General features: G+C 47.4%; 1 protein-coding gene across 3 annotated transcripts in view; it reads left to right on the top strand.

Annotated features, from left to right (window-relative positions):
• Positions 1-23,777, top strand: part of F5 (coagulation factor V) — a 786,312-nt gene that overhangs the window by 569,725 nt on the left and 192,810 nt on the right. For all 3 annotated transcript variants that reach the window (XR_015299279.1, XM_086934096.1, XM_086934094.1), the window contains exon 15: positions 4,706-4,942. Coding sequence is in view for 2 of the 3 variants with exons in the window: in XM_086934096.1 (XP_086790222.1) it covers positions 4,706-4,942 (237 nt within the window). In the remaining variant the exon portion in view is untranslated. The remainder of the gene's footprint in view (positions 1-4,705; positions 4,943-23,777) is intronic.

Raw genomic sequence — 23,777 nt, 5'->3', positions numbered from 1 at the left:
TACTGCTTTTTTGTGTGCAATAAATGCGTAGCACTACCCTCTGATAATCCTAACTGCTCGCCCACACTACAGCAAAAGAGAGCATTTGGGTTAGCATTTGTGCCTTTGTAAACCAATCGGGGGTTGCCTATATACCTTTTACAAAGTGTACCTCATTTGGTCCACTATATAAAGAGCCAACTGTCTACAGGGAGCACAGCAGGGAGCTTGATGGGAAACATCAGGGAGTGAGGGCAGGAGCCAAGAGTGAAAAGAGAACATGCAGTGGTGTGGAGCACAGGAACATGCAGAGGAGAGCAAAGAAACACATGCACTCCTATATATTTCTAAATGTAAAATTAATAAAAGTTTCCCATCAAGTCAGCTGTGAAGGATATAACTCATGCAATCAGAACACTAGGAGATTGATTCGATCCTGGACAGGACAAACACAAGTAGGTTGGAGGAAAGCCATTGAATCAAAACTAAAAACTTGAGCATGACAATAAAGCCATCCAATCTTGAATAAGGAGCTAACCCAAAGCCCACCCTAAGCATATGTTATACACTCGAAAAAACAGGATTGCCAATAGATCGTTGAAGCTGTCTGTAGTTGAGCCTTAGAAATGATACTCATTATATAATATACCCACTGACAGGTTTAAACTAGGGAGTAATGCACCCCCAAATGGTTGGTTGTAAAGGATATACCTGACCATTGATGACCACTTCGACTGTTCATTTATTTATAAAATCTAGATTTGCATTCATCATTGCCAGATTCGTTCTTTCCTAATACTACATTGTTATGCCACTGAGTGCCTGGTCATTAAAGCGCATCCTCCACTTCAGCACCCGGATGTGTTTATGAGAGAAGATTAATGAGGACACACACGTTCTTAACTCAAGCATCAATTACAGACACTGCATAACAGCGTTGTCTGTAGACTGCTTGCCCTGCTTCCAGAGTTGAGGAATTCTCAACAGAAATACAGGAGTTATGCTGGAACTGGGAGACTCCAGTCTGGGGATTAACTATTCACTTATTTGAGCCCGTGGTTTCGGGTTCTCGACACCGACACATTACAATCACTGGCACTAATGTCAAATCTATCTTTATTTCAGGTGCACTTCAAAAACTGAGACCTCCAGGTCCCATTCTGTGCATGCTGACATACAGAATAATTCACAGAAATCCGCTATTATTCTGCTCCTGTAGTAGAATGTGTTCTCTTAATATATTGATGTTAGAACTGGCTATTTCTTGTTGGCTAAGGCTGACGCCAAAGCTAGGCAGAAACCGCCATTCTAGTCAGGGCAAGGGAGTCACACACCAAGATAACCCCTGCTCACCCCCTGGTAGCTTGGCACGAGCAGTAAGGCTAAACTCGGAGGCAATGTGTAAGGCATTTGCACCTGCACACAACAGCAACAACATCCTAGGCACACCACAAAAGGAACTCCACACAAGGTTATTATAAAATAACTTTTGTATTGTAAAAACATATCAGATAGAAGTCATCCATGTACATTGTGCCAACTGGCACAGGCAATATTCACAAGGGATTATTTACAGGACAGGGCCACATGGGCCACTGTCAGAATCAACACTTTTAGAAATAGCACTTCTAGAACTTAGAATAAGTATAGCACAAAATAACAGTTATAAATCACATCCAGTAACTACTGGGAACAGGTAAGTACCACCTACGCAACCCTAAACACCTTAGGAGATTGTCACGCATAGAACCAGGACCTCACTAGGTCCACCTGTACTACAAAGAACAACCACCTAAGTATAAAATACATTTAGGGGTATAAGCAAGAACACATTACAGATGATGCATAAAAACATTCAGAGGTGTAGGGAAAGAAAAACAGATGATGCATAAAACTTACATTCAACGGTGTAATAACAAGGCACATGATGCATCAAAAACACATTCAGAGGTGCAGGGAAGGAAAAACACATGATGCATCAACCAACATATTCAGAGGTGTAAAATCAAGGAAGACACATGATGCATAAAAACGTTCAGAGGTGCCGGAACATAACTCAATAGCGCAAAAACACATGATGCATAAAAACATTCAGAGGTGTAAGATCAGGTGCGTAATCATATTAAATACATTACATTTCCTAGCACCACATCACATTGCGCAAAACTTACATTAGGCAATTACCATCAAATAGATAATCACATTGCGCCTTAATAAAATCACATACCAGCCCCCATCTAATAAAGGGACTAAAGAGCCCTGTGTCCAGAATGTCAGGGCGCGCTGCCATGCAGCGCCAATCAGGGGTGCGCCACTGGCGCAAAACCTAAACGTTGCAGGTGCCCACTACTTGCTGGGCACCTGAAGACATCACAAGACCTAAACGGTGCAGCTGCCCACTAATTGCTGGGCAGCTGGGAATCAAAAAGTCAACAGGGTCCTCACTGACCCTAGAACAGAACTGCGCCCAATCGTTGGAGCCACACAGGCTCTACAAACACATATGCACAAGTCATAGCCACCTGTTGGAGCCACACAGGCTCTGGTACTCTACACACGTTAGAGCCACACAGGCTCTGGCATAACACGTGCCCAACGTTGGAATCCCCCCTCTGGGGACTCGTGAACAAAAGGAATGCCCGTCGGAGCACTCAGGCTCCTAAAACACTCATGGGCCTTCTGGACCCCACTGGGGCCTTTTAACAAAAATAGGGCGCGTTGGAGCCTTCGCAGCTCAAGAGGAAATATGCCCGGTCGTTGGAGTCCCTCCCTGGGGGGGACTCAAAGTCACCAAATGCCCCCGGAGCCTCGCAGGCTCAGAAGATCCAAATGTGGCCCCTTCGGTGGAGAGGCCCCCTATCAGGCGGGGGCCGCTCAAGAACTAATGCGGGCGCGCTCCCTGCACTCACCGGGACTCTCCCTGGGCTCTTCTTGGTGCTCTCTCCTCCCCCGCCTTCCTCCCCGGCAGCGCCACTCACCAGCTGCTTCTCCGGGGCGGGAGTTCGCACCACGCTTCACCCGGTCCCCCATCTCGGGACCGGGACTTCGGAAGGTGGAGCCCTCGTGGCTCCAGGCTCATTCTTCTGACCTGTTGGTGTTGCCTTGGTCCTTGCCATATACTCATCTTAAGTCCAGGAGAAGGGCCCCGTAAGTCGCTTACAAGTGCTTGAATGCAATTTATGTTTTTCCCCCATAGGATAACATTACCGCTCCAGAAATTGTACTAAGTGTGAACTTTTGAACCTGTAGAAATTCATACCTCGAAAAGTACTTACCTGATTCCGATGATCTTGGTATCTGAATTCATATAAAAATCAGTGTTATTTTTATCAAATGGTGTCAAATTGGTATTGGGGGTGTGTCTTACTTACAGCTTTTTTGTGTGCAATAAATGCGTAGCACTACCCTCTGATAATCCTAACTGCTCGCCCACACTACAGCAAAAGAGAGCATTTGGGTTAGCATTTGTGCCTTTGTAAACCAATCGGCGGGTTGCCTATATACCTTTTACAAAGTGTCCCTCATTTGGTCCACTATATAAAGAGCCAACTGTCTACAGGGAGCACAGAAGGGAGCTTGATGGGAAACATCAGGGAGTGAGGGCAGGAGCCAAGAGTGAAAAGAGAACATGCAGTGGTGTGGAGCACAGGAACATGCAGAGGAGAGCAAAGAAACACATGCACTCCTATATAATTCTAAATGTAAAATTAATAAAAGTTTCCCATCAAGTCAGCTGTGAAGGATACAACTCATGCAATCAGAACACTAGGAGATTGATTCGATCCTGGACAGGACAAACACAAGTAGGTTGGAGGAAAGCCATTGAATCAAAACTAAAAACTTGAGCATGACAATAAAGCCATCCAATCTTGAATAAGGAGCTAACCCAAAGCCCACCCTAAGCATATGTTATACACTGGAAAAAACAGGATTGCCAATAGATCGTTGAAGCTGTCTGTAGTTGAGCCTTAGAAATGATACTCATTATATAATATACCCACTGACAGGTTTAAACTAGGGAGTAATGCACCCCCAAATGGTTGGTTGTAAAGGATATACCTGACCATTGATGACCACTTCGACTGTTCATTTATTTATAAAATCTAGATTTACATTCATCATTGCCAGATTCGTTCTTTCCTAATTCTACATTGTTATGCCACTGAGTGCCTGGTCATTAAAGCGCATCCTCCACTTCAGCACCCGGATGTGTTTATGAGAGAAGATTAATGAGGACACACACGTTCTTAACTCAAGCATCAATTAAGACTGCTTGCCCTGCTTGCAGAGTTGAGGAATTCTCAACAGAAATACAGGAATTATGCTGGAACTGGGAGACTCCAGTCTGGGGATTAACTATTCACTTATTTGAGCCCGTGGTTTCGGGTTCTCGACACCGACACATTACAATCACTGGCACTAATGTCAAATCTATCTTTATTTCAGGTGCACTTCAAAAACTGAGACCTCCAGGTCCCATTCTGTGCATGCTGACGTACAGAATAATTCACAGAAATCCGCTATTATTCTGCTCCTGTAGTAGAATGTGTTCTCTTAATATATTATTGATATTTGATTAAAAAAATAATCCCAATGATCCCCCTTGCTTTCTTTATTTTCTATACCCAGATTCCCCAGCGGAAGTCGGGTTATCCTATTTCTCTGTAATCTGCTGTTGTGATCTACATCCACCCAATAGTAAGCTCATATGCTCTATTTATTTCAGGTGCACTTTAAAAACTTGGCCTCCAGGCCCTATTCTGTGCATGCTCATGGAGTCTCATATGAAAAAGCTTCTGAAGGAAGGGGTTATGAAGATGAATCACCCGAGTGGCTTCGTAAAGATAATGCTGTGAAACCAGGAGGCACCCACACTTACCTGTGGTATCCAACATGGCGCTCTGGACCGGAGGCAAACGGGGCAGCATGCAAAACATGGACCTACTACTCAGCGGTGAACATGGTGAGAAAATCACATACCTGTGTAGATATGCTGCTAGAAGCAAAATATTTTCCCAGACCAAAATACAAACCCACTCCCTCTAAAGTTTAACCCCTTCGCCGTGGCGTAAATTCCGCTGCAGTGCTGGGGGGCTAGGGGGTGGGTGTGATGCTGCGGTGCTCATGACTGCTCTCAGCTGACATAAATAACGGTGGATGTGTGCGCATGACTGCCGGGAGCCGCCCGAACTCCGCCCACTGATTTATTCTCCTGCGCAGGCGGGTAATAAACACCGCGTGGGAGGAGCGGCAACATTCGGACGGCTCCCGGCTGTCATGAGCACACGCCTACCAAGACTCATGACGGCCGGCAAGAGGGTATAACCAGAGTTATCTCCTTCGACATGAGGAACCACCTGATTATGGTGATATGGGGCGTTCTAGAGCCTCCCCTATATTATTGCTGAAAAGCAGTGCAGAAAGATTTCATAATCTAAAGAAATAGTGACACTTGAAATATTAATACACAAACTCGGGGATGATGATCAGGGTTGATAAAGTTCACTTTAAATCTATCTAGCCCAACTTCTTAGATAACCATTTCTTGGTGAACGTAGCATTATACTGTAGAAATGAACAGAACATTCCTGTTTATAATATTTGTATAGCACTGTCAATATACTTGGAATTCTCTAAAAACAACCGAACATAGTAAAGACTGTTAATAAAAAGCATTTTACGTGTTGACCCCATTTGAAGACTTGTGTTAGTTCTTTATTATATAATACTCACTGCCTCAAAATGTATTTTAATGTTATTTATTCAAATAAAGATTTCAATCTCAAAAGATGACTTTGCCATTCAAAGGCAGCTGTAGGAGAAAAACTAATCCTGCACAGATGTTTAACCCTATTTGAGGTTCATCAGTGTAATGTGATTGCCATTGTCAAAAAGTCAATCAGTGCCTAACAACTCTCTTAAAGCAATTCACTTGAGTTTACACAACCATATTAAAAGGGAGCGAGTGTGACAGGGTGAGAATACCCGAGGCACTTTCACATTAGCCACGAATGATCTATAGGTATTTGTTCCTGCATTGCTTATAGGACTTATGCCTTTTTGCCAAGGGTAGGCATGAACATATCAGTGTAGACATAGACATAGAAGTACCCTGAACAGCAAGTGACCTAGAAGGAACCAAGAACTGGGAGTGTAAATATATAAATAACTTGTACTGCATAAAATTATTCAGGAAAATGCATGTCAATGGATTTCTCACAAAAAAATTGTAAATTCATCAGTGGTGCCATACATATATAGAAGGTTTACAAGCATCATTATAGCAATATTTTTTTTTATTAGAATTATATTTTTGAACAAAGAGGAAAAATATGAAAAACACGGCTAGAAAGGAGTGTGCTCAAACCTGTGCTTGTCTACGCTGATTTGGACTCGGGGCCAAACTCTTTTCAGGTCTTAAAATTGCCCTTCTCATTTTGATGACTCTACTAACACAGCTACACCAATATTTGAAGTGAAAGACTATTTGCAAACGTTCGTGACTCAGCATTGTGACTATGCCGATATTTAACAACTGTAGGTAGGAACTTAAGTTATTTCAACTTTAATTTTATGGGAGTAAACAGGGAAGGGTCCCTTGACGGTCCAGTCCTTGTTTTAGCTCGGCCATCACCTGGCGGGCAGTTCTTGGAAGTTCCTGCACCCTCTTTCGGATTCAGTGTGTGTACCATCCATGCTTACCTGCTATGGTACCATCTCCACACTAATGATCTGTGATTATATGGCAGTTCACCAATTTCTCTGAATGGGTATCTGTTACTATATGTTAATAAAACAATATAATATGAAATCATTAAGAGTGCCCTGAAAAATCAACTGTTAAATCCATCCCCATAGGTATTGAGCTGTACCCAGAGGGTCCCCTTAGCAATTTGGAATTGCCAGGGGGGAGGGGGGGGGGGGGGCTGGCTATTGCGCATCAGATTGATTTCATAATTGCTCCTTTTCACTCACTTTTTCTCCCAAAGATTTTCCCTGGTTCGAACATGTGAAAAACATGGGATTCCATGGTAAATCTGTAGACGGAGTAATTCCACTTTGGCCAGTAACAAGAGTTACCAGACTTATCGGTTTGACAGGGCAATCCATAATGAGATCCTGTGAGAAAAATAAAATGAATAAAAGGGAATATGAAAACGCTTCATTAACATTGAAAACATGTTGACATTATTACTGGTTTTCAGCATGCTAGTGTTAGTGTTAGGTCTGGAAATAGGATTATAGGTAGAATTGGTGGTGCTTGAAGGGCTATGGTCATGTCAAAATTTGGGGTTGATGTTAGGATTCAGAATTTGGTTTGTGTGGGGTCTGAGATATGGAAACATAGGCAAGAGGATAGTAAAGATTGGAACTCCATGCTGCCTGTGAATCAAGAAATGGCACGTACAGCTCAGGGGACCCATGGATCCATGCATGTTAACCCTCTAAGCACTAACAAATTCACGTTTACCCAAGCAAGGCATTTGTGGCTGATATTTGAGTACTGTCAAACTGGTGACAAAACTCTCTAAAGAAAGATCAACAATTTAATTTCAATATTTGAAAACACCCTCTCCTTTGCTGAAGACTGAAACCACAATTCTGGTTTGCTCTAATTAAAGTGTCACAGAACTTGTAGTTACATAGTACAACAGTCAGCCCATTTGATAATTTCAGACCTGCATCAGTTTCTAAACCTTTACAAACTCTACAAACCTCCTAACTGTCAATAAAAATAAAATACTTTTAAACCCCAAATCATTGTCTAAAGGGAGCTTAGACCCAATTAAGTTGGGCAAATCATATGTCTGCTAAAGGCACTCGAACCATTACCCCATCTTAGCTCAAACAACATCGTCACTGTCTCCTTTAAATTAACTTGCAGCTCTAACACCAAAGAAACAACATAAGTTACCTGTGCCTCTAAAACTATAGCCAAATTGGTTTATAAGCATATAGACCATTTCAGGGAATAGGCAATATGAGTATTAAGGTGGCCTGTAGAATGTTATCCCTCTTGAATTGCTGTCCGCTCTCTACCTCCCATAGCTCTAACAAATCAATATAACCCAGCACATCTACACAATTAAATGTCCAAATGCAGAGTATATTGATTCAACTTTAAGTATTTATTGTGTGGGAGTAAAAAAAATATCAAAAATGTAAGGTCCATACACCGGATGTGAAAAATGTGATTGGTTCTGGTTAGTCACTTCATTGGTTGTGACAGGAAAATAAAAACTGTTCTAGAGCCCAGAACTGTTGTCTGTAAACCTCTTCTGTCACCAATAATGTGTATTGCCCCAATACCTCCAGACCATTGGAGGAATACATCAAATTGTATTCGATGAAAGTTAGTTATGTTGTTAAGAGCTTTGCCAACTACTGTTTCAAAAAATATGGGCATTAGAAGAGGTACCATTAGCAGAATGTAAGTATATGCTCGAGGCATATGAGCTGCAGATTACACACTGTTGCCATCTAGTGTTGGGCACGGATGTTTGCACTTGTTTTTGTCCTGAAAAGTTCTTTGGAAGTCACGAGATAGGTGACTCCTCCTTTGGATCACATTGCGCATGGGCATCAACTCCATGCTCAGAATATTTTTTTTATGCCATCGGGATCAGATGTGTTTACTGCGCTCCGGTGTGGAACCGATTCTACTTTTGGCGCGCAGTCCTTCACCCGTTTCGACTGTATTGCCTCAAACGTGTTCCCCTATCGACGCGAGTCTTAACAACTTCGACGTCTTTGATCCCGGGCATCGACGAAGGCCTTCAGGCCTACCTAGGCCTTATCCTCTAGCTCATGGAAAGGACGCCATTTAAGAAGTGTCCACAATGTGGGTTGAAGTTTCCCCACACCGATCTCCATGAGGTGTGCAACCTTTGCCTCTCACCGGAGCATGAGACCAAGCTCTGTTCAGCTTGCGCCTCCTTCCGCTCCGAAAAGACAATTTGGGACCGACAAGCTCAATGGACCATGGCTCGCTCGTCATCTTCGATCCCCTAACGACAACTTTCAAGAGTGCGTCGACGTACCCGAACAGGAGCAGGCCGAAGAAGACGTCAGCGACTCCGAAGTCAAGGACTCTGATGTCGAGGACATCACTCTGGCACAGCGGGTCGTAAGTGCACACGTCGACCCCGACCCTTCCTCGACACCCTTGGAAAAGGCTTCAGTCACACCTTCGCCTTCGGGCCCGGGTGCACACGAGATACTGCTTCCCATGCCCCGCCTTTGGGCTCGGTAAAGAAGCCTACTAAGCCTTCAGGCGACCCGGGCTTGAGTCAGCCTGCCCCCGGTGCCGACACACACCTACCGGCATTGAAAAAGAAGCCACCCTACTCCTCATCCACGTCGACCGCTGTTTTGACATCCAAGCACTCTGCGCCGAAGTCTGGCACCGGCTCCTCGACACCGAAGACACACTCGGAGCCGAGCAAAAAACTGCCACCAAAAGGCCCGACTCCCATGCCTCGGGGCCGAAAAAGGCCTCGGAACACGTTCCGCCAGCCAAAGACACTGCAAAAGGTCACAGTTCAAAGCCAACAGAACCTACAACAGCTACAGAGTCGGTGCCGAAAAAACCTTCAGAGCTAAAGACCTCGACACCGAAGGATCTGCCTTATACAGAGGAACTATTTCAACCAGATCCTACCCACAAGACTCTTGTGAAAGATCCTACAACTGGTCTGTTAGACCCGCCAGCCCTTTGGGTGGTCCCTTCTATTTTTTTATTTATTTATTTTTGTTCCCTTTTTGCCTCCTAACTCCTTTCGCCTTTTTATGTCCACTGAGATTTTTGGTGTTGTCCTGGGGGTTAGGTGCTACCTTGTCCTTATAACTTTTTGAGGCCTTGTCACACTTATCAGAAGTGGGGAATACAGAGACACAAAATGGTGGCTGCTAGCTGACAAGGAATTTTACCTCAGGGACTGGCCCATAGACTAGTGAAGAGGTTCTGGAACCTTCTGGTCCACTCTGGAACCTTGGGGTCAAGGGGTATAAAAGGCCGGTACCTGGGCGGCCATTTTGGTGTGTGACCTGAAAACTTGCTGGAGTATAGGCTGTGGCTCAAGGGGTTAGAGCGCTATTGGGATTGACTTCTCCTTGGGGTTGCTTCCCTGTGGCTATCCTTGCCCCTTGCCTCAAGACCTGACCCTGCCAAGCTATCAATTTGAGGAACTGTGTCCTGATGACCAACGGGATCTAGCAGGGAGCTATTATCCTCCTTGATCCCCACCAGAGTAACTGTGCGGCCCAAACTGCTTGACCGGAGCTGCACTGTCGCACCGCAGGAGAGCTTACTGTCCTAAGGCCCAGCTAGGGAACGAAAACCCCTCGATCATTTACCCCAGTGTCCGCCCAGCGGTAGAATCCCTAGAGGGGTGGTGGACTGGAAACCCTGCCAAACTTACCGGTGGAGTAGGGAGACAGGCTATGGAGTTCCTCCTTTCCGACAGAATAATTGAAGTTCTGCGGTAGTGTGGGGAGGGGTTAGCGTGTCTGGCAGAATCAGGCCTGGGCCCACGAGAAGAGATAGTCAGTGAGGAGTGAGGAGTCTCCATCCGGAGATGGGGAGCGAGAGGTGAACTGAGCGCGGTGCAGCTGCCGTGTCTGTGGAGGTTTGGCTGAGGGGGCGGCACCGACGGATCGTGTTCCCCCCCTGGCGCAGGCCCAGAGGAGTTCCTGTCAGCTACTCTGAGGAGGCGGCGCCGAATCATAGACGCGCTTCCCGCGCGCAGACTCATTCTCTCACAGCTGCTTTGGTGTGAGGAACTGGCTCTAGGGAGGCCTCACCCAGTCCTGCCTCCTCTGTCAACGGAAGTGTCTCCTTCCCCGCGCAGGCCCGATAAGTGCTTTGGCCTCAGCTGGGGAGGGAGAAGTGTGTGCTTTACGCGTTGCCTGCTGGCTGCCCGGAATAACTGAACTTCAGTCGGAAGACCACAAGTAAGCTGGGTTCCGGGGCTGGGGAAGGAAACTGAAACCGAGGCATCTTCATTAAGAGTGGCGAGGGAGATATACTTTGGGGATGTCTGAAGGAAGCTGATCAATAGACCAGGGGAGCCTAATATTGGAAAAACGGATACCCTGAACTCAAATAAGCCGCTACTTGTAGTACTTTGACTGGAATCTTTCTGAAGTAAATCTGTTATCAGTCTTGCAAATGAGCTTTTCAAATATTGAGTCTTGCTGGAAATTACTGCCTATACGTATCCGCCGAGAGGGGAGGAAAGTGATCCAATTACTGTAAATGTAATGTTTGAGATTATAAAAAGGGAGGTAACGAATGTGCCCAAATGTTCATGAATTGGCCTCTAGCTTCTGGGAGTTGAGGTGGTTGTGAATTCTGACTAACTTAAAATTCAGGTCATCAAAGCCCTGATCTAAGGTTATAGCAATTGAGGGGATTAGTGAATTCCTACCAGTAGTTACCAAAGTACTGAAAATCAAATGTAATGAAGAAGTCATATTGAAACCAGAAAACCAAATGTGAAATTGCTTGTTATATGTAAACAATCCCTGCCTGCCAGGGAAAGACTTTCTAGAGAACTTTTATAAAGCGAACTGTATTTTTCTAATCTGGTGTAGTGTCATTTTTAGTGGATGGACGCCGGCTTACTGTGTGAGTGTGACGCAGGTGCAACACTATTGCTTTGTGGATTGGTCTTGTCACTCTGTGTTATGCTACCCTATGTAGACTGGTAAGCCCAGGTCTAACATAATTGGTGTTCAGTGGTGGGATTAGAGCTTGTGCTTGCGTCCACTTAGTAGTAACGCTGTGTGTACCACATGCCTACACCTGGAGGTTTCTCCTATCGGACTCCCTAATTAAAAGTTTTGTTTTCCAAATTATTTCCTGGTGGTGGGTGGAGGTAGCTTTTAACTATCGCCCGTTCTTGACTTCTTCCAAGTGACTGTCAGAGACCCTGTGGCAAAATGGAATTCGATTTGGAAGAGTTGGAGACCTACACTGCGGCCCAACTCAGGGAATTCTGTCAAAGTAAGGGGGTGTTTTTCAAGCGTGGTGCTAAAAAGGGGGAACTCCAAACCAGCTTGAGAGCATGGGTGGCAGCTCACCCGGAGGGGAAGGAGGAAGAAGAGGGGGATAGGGACACTGTCATCGGAGTGGATGAATTGTACCAAACCGAAAGGGGGAACCTATTACAAGGTCCTAGGACACTTTCAAGGGAGGGCAGCAGTGTCTCTGTGAGGAGCTTAACCGAAGCAGAATTAGCTGACCGAAGAGAGGAAAGGCAGTTGAAGTGGGAGTTAGCTAAGATGGAGAAGGAGAGGGAGGAACAGAGGGTGGCTCATGAATTGAGTTTAAAGGAGTTAGACCTCAAGGCCCTGCAAATAGGGACTCCTAGTGCTCCTGTTGGTGGCAGCGAACCTAAAGAGATAGCCAGGGAGCCCATACCCTATTTGCCAAAAGACGTAGTCGCCAGCTACAGTGCAGGGGACGACATTGCGAAATGGTTGGCTGCCTATGAGGTCTCGCTAAGAGCCCATGGGATATTGGAGACTGGGGGGGGGGGGGGGGGGGGGGGGGGGGGGTTTGGGGATGGCCTGTATAAATACATGCCTCCCGCAGGAAGGGATGCGCTTCTGGCCCTAGAACCGGAGAAGCAGACTAACTACCCCACCATGAAAGTGGCGCTGATAAGAAAGTTTGGGCTGACTCCTGAGAAGTACCGACAAAATTTCAGGAACAGCCACAAACTGGCTACACAGAATTGGGTGGATTTCCTGGACTATGCAAAGAAGGCCCTAGAGGGTTGGGTGCAAGGCAGCAAGGTGGGGGACTACGAGGGGTTGTATGATCTTATCCTCAAGGAGCACCTACTCGAGAAATGTTTTCCCGAGCTGCGACAACACCTGGTGGACAGCAAGCTGACCAACCCCCGGAAGCTTGCTGAGGAGGCGGACATCTGGGCTAGTACACGGGTGTCCTCAAAGGGGACCAGGGGGGGATTCCCAAAGGACCGGACAGGGCGCTCCCCAGAAGAAAGAGGGGGGAGATAAAAAGAGGGAGTTCTCAAGAGGCCCCCAAAACAGTTTCCAGGGAAGTGGAACAGGATTCATTCCCAAGGCTAACCCGCCAAGAAATCCTCATCCTGACCATAGTCAGCAGCCAAGGGTTGTCCGCGGCTATAAGTGTGGTGGGGTTGGGCACTATAAAGGTGATGTCAAGTGCCCAAAGAGACCACCCCCTCCCACTGGAGGAAAAGCCCCGGGAGTAGCTAGTGTAGTGCTCGGGGAGGAGTTGCCCTTAGATAAGGGGGGGACTGGGCGTGAGTCACTTTAGTGTCCCTGGGAGATCGGGAGATGGTTCCTAAGATCCAGGTGCCCCCAAATACTACTAAGTATGGGCAGTGGGTCACCATCAATGGCCAAAGAGGGGAAGTTCTGAGAGACACAGGAGCCAGTATGACTATGGTAAGGAGTCATCTGGTGTCTCCAGAGCAGTTGATTCCACATGTACTCCACCCCGCCGCGATGGCTGACGGCAGAATGGGTCACTACCCGGTGGCCGAGGTTCCATCTGAGTGGGAAGGGGTTGCAGGTCTACTACGAGTTGCCGTAAGCCCTGCCGTGCCAGTTGATTGTCTGTTGGGGAATGATATGGAGCACAATGCTTGGAAGGAGGTGGAATACCGGACTCATTCTGAGATGCTGGGTACACCTGACTGGGCCTGTGCCAGCACAAGGTCCGCGACTACCCGGAGGCGAAGTTCGCCAGGGCTGGAGCCTGAAACAAAGGCACAGCCAGTTGCCAGGAAGGGAAAGAACCGAGGACAGGGGAAGCCTGCCTCGACATCCAAGCCTCGTGAGATGGATAGGCCACCTGAGGTGGTGGACCTGGAGTCCGCGGAGGGGGATGTTGTCTCACTGGAGAACCTACCAATCCCTGCCGAATGGCATGTGGAGGGGGGGCCCACCAGGGAGGAATTTTGTAAGGGCCAGATGGAGTGCCCTACCCTTGAGGGACTGAGGCAACAGGCCGAAGCCCAGGCAACAGGTAACGTTACTGGGAACTACCACATTTACTGGGAAGATGGACTCCTCTATAGTGAACCCAAGGCACCAGTGCACGGTTCATCACAGGCCTTGGTTGTTCCCCAACGTTACCGAGCCTTTCTTTTAGAACTGGCTCATGAGATACCCTTGTCAGGACACTTGGGTCAGGACAAGACCTTTGCCAGGCTTGTCCCCCACTTTTATTGGCCTCAGATGAAGGTGGCGTCCAACACTTACTGCCGGACATGTGTGTCTTGCCAAGCCAGTGGGAAAACAGGGGTAAAGCTGAAAGCTCCCCTGGAACCACTTCCTGTCGTTAGCACCCCCTTTGAAAGGGTGGGCATCGACATTGTGGGGCCATTTGATCCACCAACTTCAGCTGGTCACAGGTTCATCCTGGTTCTGGTGGATCACGCCACTCGGTACCCAGAGGCAATTCCTCTGAGGACCATTACTGCACCTGCAGTGGCTAGGGCCCTGATGGGGATCTTTACCCGAGTGGGTTTCCCCAAGGAAGTTGTGTCCGACAGGGGGACCAACTTCATGTCAGCTTATATGCGGGCTATGTGGAAGGAGTGTTGGGTTACCTACCGGTTCACCACTCCTTACCATCCATAGACCAATGGTCTAGTGGAAAGGTTCAACAAAATCTTGAAAGGCATGATCAGAAGTCTGCCTAAGAGCCTGCGGAGGAAATGGGACGTCCTCCTACCCTGTCTGTTGTTTTCCTACAGGGAAGTGCCACAGAAGGGAGTGGGCTTCAGCCCCTTCGAAATTTTGTATGTGCACCCTGTACAAGGACCTCTCAGCCTGGTGAAAGACGGATGGGAAAAGACTCCCAGGAAGCTTCCCCAGGATGTGGTGAGCTATATGCTGGCCTTCCGGAGCCAAATGGCTAAGTTGTGGAAGCCAGCCAAGCAGTGATGAAGGAGTGGTATGACCACAATGCTCACCCTGTGGAGTTGGAGCCTGGCCAGAAGGTGTGGGCGATGGAACCTGGAGAACTGAGTGCCCTCCAGGACCGCTGGACAGGCCCCTTTGAGGTGATCGAGAAGAAGGGTAAGGCCACTTACTTAGTGGATCTTAAGACCCCCCGGCAGCCCCTTCGGGTGCTCCATGCCAATCGCCTCAAACCCCACCATGAGAGGCCCAATGTCATCTTGATGATGGTGACTGATGGAGCAGAGGAAGAGGAAAGTGAGCCTCCCCCTGATCTATTTTCGTCTCAGGAAAAGGATGGGTCGGTGGAGGGAGTGATTCTCTCCCCATCCCTCACTCCTGAACAGTGTAGGGACTGCCAACAGGTCTTGGAGCAGTACTCCTCGCTGTTCTCCCTTATCCCGGGAAGGACCCACCTGTGTACCCAGGATGTGGATACAGGAGACAGTCCACCAGTGAAGTCTAAAACCTACCGGCTGTCTGATAAGGTGAAGACCAGCATTCATAGCGAAGTCACTAATATGCTGGAGCTAGGAGTGATTGAACCTTCAAGTAGTCCCTGGTCCAGTCCGGTGGTTCTGGTGCCAAAAGCTGCCCCACCGGGCACCACTCCAGAACTAAGGTTCTGTGTGGATTACCGGGGACTGAATTCAGTGACCAAGACTGATGCTCATCCGATCGCTAGGGCGGATGAACTCATTGACCGGCTGGGAGCTGCCCAATACTTGAGTACCTTTGACCTTACCTCAGGGTACTGGCAGATCTCCCTTACAGATGGAGCAAAGGAAAGGTCAGCCTTCTCCACGCCTGAGGACCACTACCAGTTCTGTGTGATGCCCTTTGGGCTCAAGAACGCTCCTGCCACATTTCAGTGGCTGGTGAATGAGGTCCTCTCTGGGATGGAGGTCTTCCCCGCTGCTTATCTGGATGACATTGCCGTCTTCAGCAGCAGCTGTAAGGACCACTTGTGTCATCTACAAGCTGTTCTCCAGGCCCTGAAACAGGCTGGCTTGACAATCAAGGCCAGCAAATGTCAGGTCGGGCAGGGGTCGGTGATGTACCTAGGCCACTTGGTGGGCAGGGGAACTGTGCAGCCCCTCCAGGCGAAGATTGAGGCTATCATGGCCTGGGAGCCCCCCAAGACCCAAACTGAGGTCCGAGCATTCTTGGGCCTCACAGGTTACTACCGTCGCTTTGTGAAGGGGTATGGCACCAATGTGACACCCCTAACTGAACTCACTTCCAAGAAGCAACCCCGACAGGTAGTCTGGACGGAGGCTTGTCAGCAAGCCTTTGACACCTTGAAACAAACAATGTGTGCGGCTCCAGTCCTGAGAGCCCCTGATTTTTCTAAGGAATTCATTGTCCAAACGGACGCATCAGAGCATGGCATTGGGGCAGTGTTATCGCAACTCAACGAAGAGGGTCTGGATCAACCTGTTGTCTTCTTGTCCAGGAGACTGCCTCCCCGGGAACAGAGGTGGAGTGCAATTGAGCGGGAAGCCTTTGCGGTGGTATGGGCTCTGAAGAAGCTGCGGCCATACCTGTTTGGCTTGCACTTCCTGGTTCAGACTGACCACTGGCCCCTTCGTTGGTTGATGCAAATGAAGGGAGAAAATCCCAAGCTGTTGACATGGTCCATCTCCCTACAGGGAATGGACTTCCGGGTGGAACATCGGCCTGGAGTGGACAATGCCAATGCAGACGGTCTCTCTAGGTATTTCCGCCTTAGTGATGAGAACTCCCAAGGGGTTGGGTAGCTCTCCCCACTTTCAGCTGGGGGGGACGCGTGTTAGACCCGTCAGCCCTTTGGGTAGTCCCTTCTATTTATTTATTTATTTTTGTTCCCTTTTTGCCTCCTAACTCCTTTCGCCTTTTTATGTCCACTGAGATTTTTGGTGTTGTCCTGGGGGTTAGGTGCTACCTTGTCCTTATAACTTGTTGAGGCCTTGTCGCACTTTTCAGAAGTGGTGAATACAGAGACACAAAATGGTGGCTGCCAGCTGACAAGGAATTTTACCTCAGGGACTGGCCCATAGACTAGTGAAGAGGTTCTGGAACCTTCTGGTCCACTCTGGAACCTTGGGGTCCAGGGGTATAAAAGGCCGGTACCTGGGCGGCCATTTTGGTGTGTGACCTGAGAACTTGCTGGAGTATAGGCTGTGGCTCAGGGGGTTAGAGCGCTAGTGGGATTGACTTCTCCTTGGGGTTGCTTCCCTGTGGCTTTCCTTGCCCCTGCCTCAAGACCTGACCTTGCCAAACTATCACTTTGAGGAACTGTGTCCTGATGACCAACGGGATCTAGCAGGGAGCTATTATCCTCCTTGATCCCCACCAGAGTAACTGTGCGGCCCAAACTGCTTGACCGGAGCTGCACTGTCGCACCGCAGGAGAGCTTACTGTCCTAAGGGCCAGCTAGGGAAGGAAAACCCCTCGGTCATTTCCCCCAGTGTCCGCCCAGCTGTAGAATCCCTAGAGGGGTGGTGGACTGGAAACCCTTCCAAACTCCCCGGTGGAGTAGGGAGACAGGCTGTGGAGTTCCTCCTTTCCAACAGAATAATTGAAGTTCTGTGGTAGTGTGGGGAGGGGTTAGCGTGTCTGGCAGCATCGGACCTGGGCCCACGAGAAGAGATAGTCGGTGAGGAGTGAAGAGTCCCCGTCCGGAGGTGGGGAGCGAGAGGTGAACTAAGCGCGGTGCAGCTGCCGCGTCTGTGGATGTTTCGCTGAGGGGGAGGCACCGACGGATCATGTTCCCCCCCTGGCGCAGGCCCAGAGGAGTTCCTGTCAGCTACTCTGAGGAGGCGGCGCCGAATCATAGACGCGCTTCCCGCGCGCAGACTCATTCTCTCACAGCTGCTTTGGTGTGAGGAACTGGCTCTTGGTGGGCCTCACCCAGTCCTGCCTCCTCTGTCAACGGAAGTGTCTCCTTCCCCGCGTAGGCCCGATAAGTGCTTTGGCCTCAGCTGGGGAGGGAGAAGTGTGTGCTTTACGCGTAGCCTGCCGGCTGCCCGGAATAACTGAACTTCAGTCCGAAGACCACAAGTAAGCTGGGATCCGGGGCTGGGGAAGGAAACTGACACCGAGGCATCTTCATTAAGAGTGGCGAGGGAGATGTACTTTGGGGATGTCTGAATAATAATAATCCACATTTGTAAAGCGCACAATCACCCGTAAGGGTCTCTAGGCGCTGGAGGCCGTCGGGAAGATTAAGCAAGCTATTGCCCAGAGTCACATGGTGCTGGGCTAATCTGCAGCCGGCCCTGGGGATCGAACTGTGATCACCAGATTCCGGAGTCAGTCACCCTGGCTGCGGCGCCACACCTCTCCCGAGCTAATCAATAGACCAGGGGAGCCTAATATTGGAAAAACGGATACCCTGAACTGAAATAAGGCGCTACTTGTAGTACTTTGACTGGAACCTTTCTGAAGTACATCTGTTATCGGTCTTGCAAACAAACTATTCAAATATTGGGTCTTGCTGAAAATTACTGCCTATACGTATCCGCAGAGAGGGGAGGAAAGTGATACAATTACTGAATATGTAATGTCTGAGATTATAAAAAGTGAGGTAACGAATGTGCCCAAATGTTCATGAATTGTCCCTCTAGCTTCTGGGAGTTGAGGTGGTTGTGAATTCTGGCTAACTTATAAAATTCAGGTCATCAAAGCCATGATCTAAGGTTATAGCAATTGAGGGGATTAGTGAATTCCTACCAATAGTTACCAAGGTACTGAAAATCAAATGTAATGAAGAAGTCATATTGAAACCAGAAAACCAAATGTGAAAGTGCTTGTTATATGTAAACAATCCATGCCTGCCAGGGAAAGACTTTCTAGAGAACTTTTATAAAGCGAACTGTATTTTTCTAATCTGGTGTAGCGTCATTTTTAGTGGATGGACGCCGGCTTACTGTGTGAGTGTGACGCTGGTACAACACAATTGCTTTGGGGATAGGTCTCGCCACTCTGTGTTATGCTACCCTATGTAGACTGGTAAGCCCAGGTCTAACATCGTCAATTGGCTCTTAGCTCCAAAAAGTGACCACTAGATGCGCCTGCACTGGCTCCTCATTCTAAAAAGAAAGCCATTGCAAACTCTCCATTAAGGAACCCTTCTCCTCCTCCTCCTCCTCCTCCTCCTCCTCCTCCTCCTCCTCCTCCTTCTCCTCCTCCATCTCCACCTCCTCCCCTACCACATCTCTCTCCTACACCATCCCCTACTTCAGTAAAAGATGACGATGATGTGGATAACACCTCTGATGATACAGGGGGAGGTGCTGATGAACCACTAGGAAACTCTACTCCTCCTGACTCCCCTAACCCCTGCGACGATTATAGCATCCCAGACGTCCCTAAGGTTCCTCAGGATGATATATACACCTCCAGGCCTTCCCCCCAGAGGACACGATGGGCTTTAACCAACTTGTCCATAGGCTGCCCAATACCATGGGGTTGACCTACACACAGACCCAGTGGAGGAAGATTTTCTCATGGACACTTTCGACACCACACAAAGGTCCACTTCAATTCTACCCATTATTAAGATGGTCATTAAGTATGCACAAGAAGTATTTAAAGATCCAGTCAGGGCTCGAGTCCTCAACCCCCGGATCGAGAAAAAGTATAAGGCTGCCCCTACAGATCCAGTCTACATTAGGGGCCGGCACCACTAGACTCCCTTGTAATCTCCAATGCGTGAAAAATTGCCAATTCCCAAACATCAGGTGAGGCCCCCCACCAGATAAGTAGTCTGAACTCCTTGACACCTCTGGAAAACGAACAGCGTCACAGGCAGCAAACATATGGCGCATCGCCAATACTCAAGTGCTGTTAGCAAGGTATGACAGGGCACATTATGATGAGCTGGAATCCATAATGCAGCATCTCCCAGACAAATACAAGAATAGGGCCAATGAACTTATACATGAAGGTAAAACTATCACCAATACCTCCATCCATTGTGCCCTAGATGTGGAAGATACTGCTTCAAGGACAATTAACACCAGTTTCCTTTTGCGTAGGCATGCCTGGCTACGTATTTCATGTTTCAAACCTGAAGTTCATAGTTCCATCCTCAATCAACCATTTGATTAGCAACACCTATTTGGCCCTAATGTTGACGTATCCCTTGAGAAAATGAAAAAGGATACTGACACAGCTAAATCTATGGGAGCCTTGCAGTTGCTCTCAGACCCTCATTTGTCGCTCATCCTACAGAGGCACCACCAGAGGCTACTCCTCAGATAGCCCCTCCACTTCTTACAAAACCCCTAGCCAATCCACCTTCACTAGGGGCTATCAAAGAGCTGGTTACAGGGGTAACAATAAAAAAGGCAGAGGTAAAACTAACAACTCCTGATCTGCCTCCACCCCTACCCAATGACTTCCCTCCACTTCCCCCACACCATTCCACTCCAGTTGAGGGAAGACTGCAACAATTCCTTCCTGTCTGGAACAACTTCACATCAGACAGGTGGGTGCGAGAAATAATTCAAGCAGGTTGCTGTCTCAAACTAACATCTACCCCCCCAAACATACCACCCAAACAGCGTCCAATGTCACAAGAGCATCTGTTACTGTTGAAGCAGGAGGTAATATCCCTCTTACAAAAAATGCAATAGAACCAGTTCCCCTGCACCAACAAAACAAGGGAGTTTACTCCCTGTACTTTCTTATCTCAAAGAAGGACAGCTCTCTAAGGCCTATTCTAGACCTCAGACCCCTAAACATATACATACTATCAAACCATTTCCACATGGTCACACTTCAACAGGTCCTTCCTCTCCTTTCACAAAACGACTTCCTTGCTACCCTAAAACTCAAGGACACCTACTTCTACCTTCCCATTCACACAGCTCACAGGAAGTATCAAAGGTTTGTAATAGACGGTCAGCACTATCAATTCAAAGTACCCCCATTCAGAGTCACAACAGCACCACAAGTGTTTACCAAGTGCCCAGCAGTAGTGGCAGCACACTTAAGAAGACAGCACATTCACGTCTTTCCATATCTCGACTACTTGCTCATAAAAGCCAGCTTATACGGCCAGTGTGTACAGCACACCCATGCTACTATCAAGCTTCTACACGACCTGGGGTTCACAGTAAACCACACCAAGTCTCAACTGCAACCGTCCAACATACAACAGTACCTTGATGCCACAATAAACACCTCAAAAGAGCTAGCTTACCCCTCTCCTGTCAGAATAGCAAACATGCAAGCTCTTCTCACAAAATTTCAACCTGAACACTCCCTTCCAGCTCGAGTGTTCATGCAACTCATAGGGATGATGGCCTCTTGCATATTCATAGTGCCTCATGCAAGACTCCAGATGTGTCCCCTTCAAGAGTGCTTAGCACGACAATGGAACCAGGTCAAGTTCAGTTAACAGATCTAGTGTTGATGGACGGTCGTACTCACGCTCTCTGCGGCTGGGGAGCTCACCTACTGCAACACATCATGCAGGGCAGGTGGACACCACAACAAAAGTTACTCCACATCAACCACCTGGAGTTAATAGCCAAATTCTTAGCCTTAAAAGCATTCCCAAAAGCAAATATCAGGCAAGGGTCCGCACAGACAACAATGTACTACATACAGAAACAATGCGGGACACACTCTCTGCAACTTTCTCAGCTAGCACAGAGCATATGGCAGTGGGCGATACCTCAGAACATTTTCCTCTTAGCCCAACATGTTCCAGGAGTACAAAACACCATGGCAAATCTGTTAAGACATCAGACACAACAGATCCACGAGTGGGAACTTCATCCACAAGTTCTTCAACCATTCTTTCAGATGTTGGGGACAACCTCAGATAGACCTCTTTGCCACCCACGAAAACGCCAAATGCCCAAGCTTCGCTGCCAGATATCCACACCCACTGTCCAAAGGCAATGTGATATGGATAAACTGGTCAGGCAGATTTGCGTACGCTTTTCCGCCTCTCCCACTCATTCCACTAGTAGTGCGTAAACTACAGCAACATTCCCTAACCCTCATTCTAGTTGCTCCAACTTGGGCCAGACAACCGTGGCACACCACATTGCTGGAACTTTCCGTAGTACCTCACCAAACCTATACCAATCTCCAGTCCTCTTAAACCCAGAACCATGGAGAGATCAGACACCCGGACCCAGCTCAGCTCAACCTTGCGATCTGGCTCCTGAGGTCCTAAAATTCAGTTACCTTAACCTTCCTCCTGACTGCATGAACATCATTAAAGAAGCTAGACGTCCAACCACTAGAGCGTGCTATGCAGCCAAGTGGAAACGCTTTGTAATATATTGTGACAACAACAATATCAATCCCCTAGATGCGTCTATGCAACACATCTTAGGCTACTTACTACACCTCCAAAGATGTAACTTAACCTATACATCTATTAGACTGCATCTTGCTGCCATGGCAGCATATCTACAAAATAGACAGCATCTATCACTTTTCAGAGTACCTGCTATTAAAGCCTTTATGGAAGGCCTTAAAAGAATAATTCCTCCCAGAGCACCACCTTCACCTGTGTGAAATTTAAACATTGTTCTCACACGACTAATGGGACCTCCCTTTGAACCTTTACATAAATATGAGCTACAATTCTTAACATGGAAAGTTGCTTTCCTAGGAGCTATTACTTCTCTACGAAGAGTTAGCGAACTACAAGCACTAACCATTCAGGAACCTTTCCCGCAGATGCATCATAATAAGGTTGTTCTCAGAACTAATCCTAAATTCCTTCCTAAAGTCGTTTCTCCCTTCCACCTCATCAATCTGTGGAACTGCCTGTATTTTTCTCGCAGCCACTAACAGTCGCAGAAAGAGCTCTTCATACTTTAGATGTCAAAAGAGCATTGCTATATTACATTGAGAAAACACAACCCTTTCGTAAGACCAAACAACTTTTCATGTCTTTCTCACCACCATACAAAGGCAACCTTATATCAAAATCGGGGATAGCTAGGTGGATTGTCAAATGTATACAAATTTGCTACCACAAAGCTAAACGTGCGTTATCTGTTCCTCCTAAAGCCCACTCTACAAGAAAGATAGGGGCTTCAATGGCATTTTTAGGGAACATTCCCTTAGAAGACATCTGCAAAGCAGCTACATGGTCTACACAGCACACATTCACAAAACACTATTGTGTAGATGTGCAAACTAAACAACAAGCTACTTTGGGCCAGGCTTTACTCAAAACACTATTTCAAACTACTGCAACAGATTCTGGTGGTCTCCGCTCACAGAGGGTACTGCTATATAATCTATGCAACAGTGTGTAATCTGCAGCTCATATGCCTCGAACGGAAAATGCTACTTACCAGTAGGCATCTGTTCTTGGCATGTAGAGCTCCAGAGTTACATACGCCCACCCGCCTCCCCGGCTACCTTTATCTGTTCCAGTATTATCTTAATTAGATACAGTTTACATGGACATCCTTCCTTTTTCTTACAAAGCTCCATCATTTCCCTAATGGCAAAAAACAATCTGAGGATGGAGCCGATGCCCATGCGCAATGTGATCCAAAGAAGGAGTCACCTATCTTGTGACTTCCAAAGAACTTTCCAGGACAAAAACAAGTGCAAACATCCGGGCCCAACACTAGATGGTGATCTGCAACAGTGTGTAACTCCGCAGCTCTACATGCCAAGAACAGATGCATACTGGTAAGTAGCATTTTCCCTGTATTATATCTGAGAAGTCCACAAAAATAGTCATGCATGGAGAGGGTTGCTTACACATGTAGCAGCACATCTACATTTATAAGCTCAGAATTTGGAGCGTTATTTTCCATTGTTACTTCAGATACAATTGAAGATAGCCAACACCTTTTTTTAGC

The sequence above is a fragment of the Lissotriton vulgaris genome, chromosome 8, assembly GCF_964263255.1.
Source record: "Lissotriton vulgaris chromosome 8, aLisVul1.2, whole genome shotgun sequence".
Lineage (NCBI taxonomy): Eukaryota > Metazoa > Chordata > Amphibia > Caudata > Salamandridae > Lissotriton > Lissotriton vulgaris.
The sequence above is the reverse complement of the archived record's forward strand: the minus strand, read 5'-3'. Positions and strand labels throughout refer to the sequence as shown.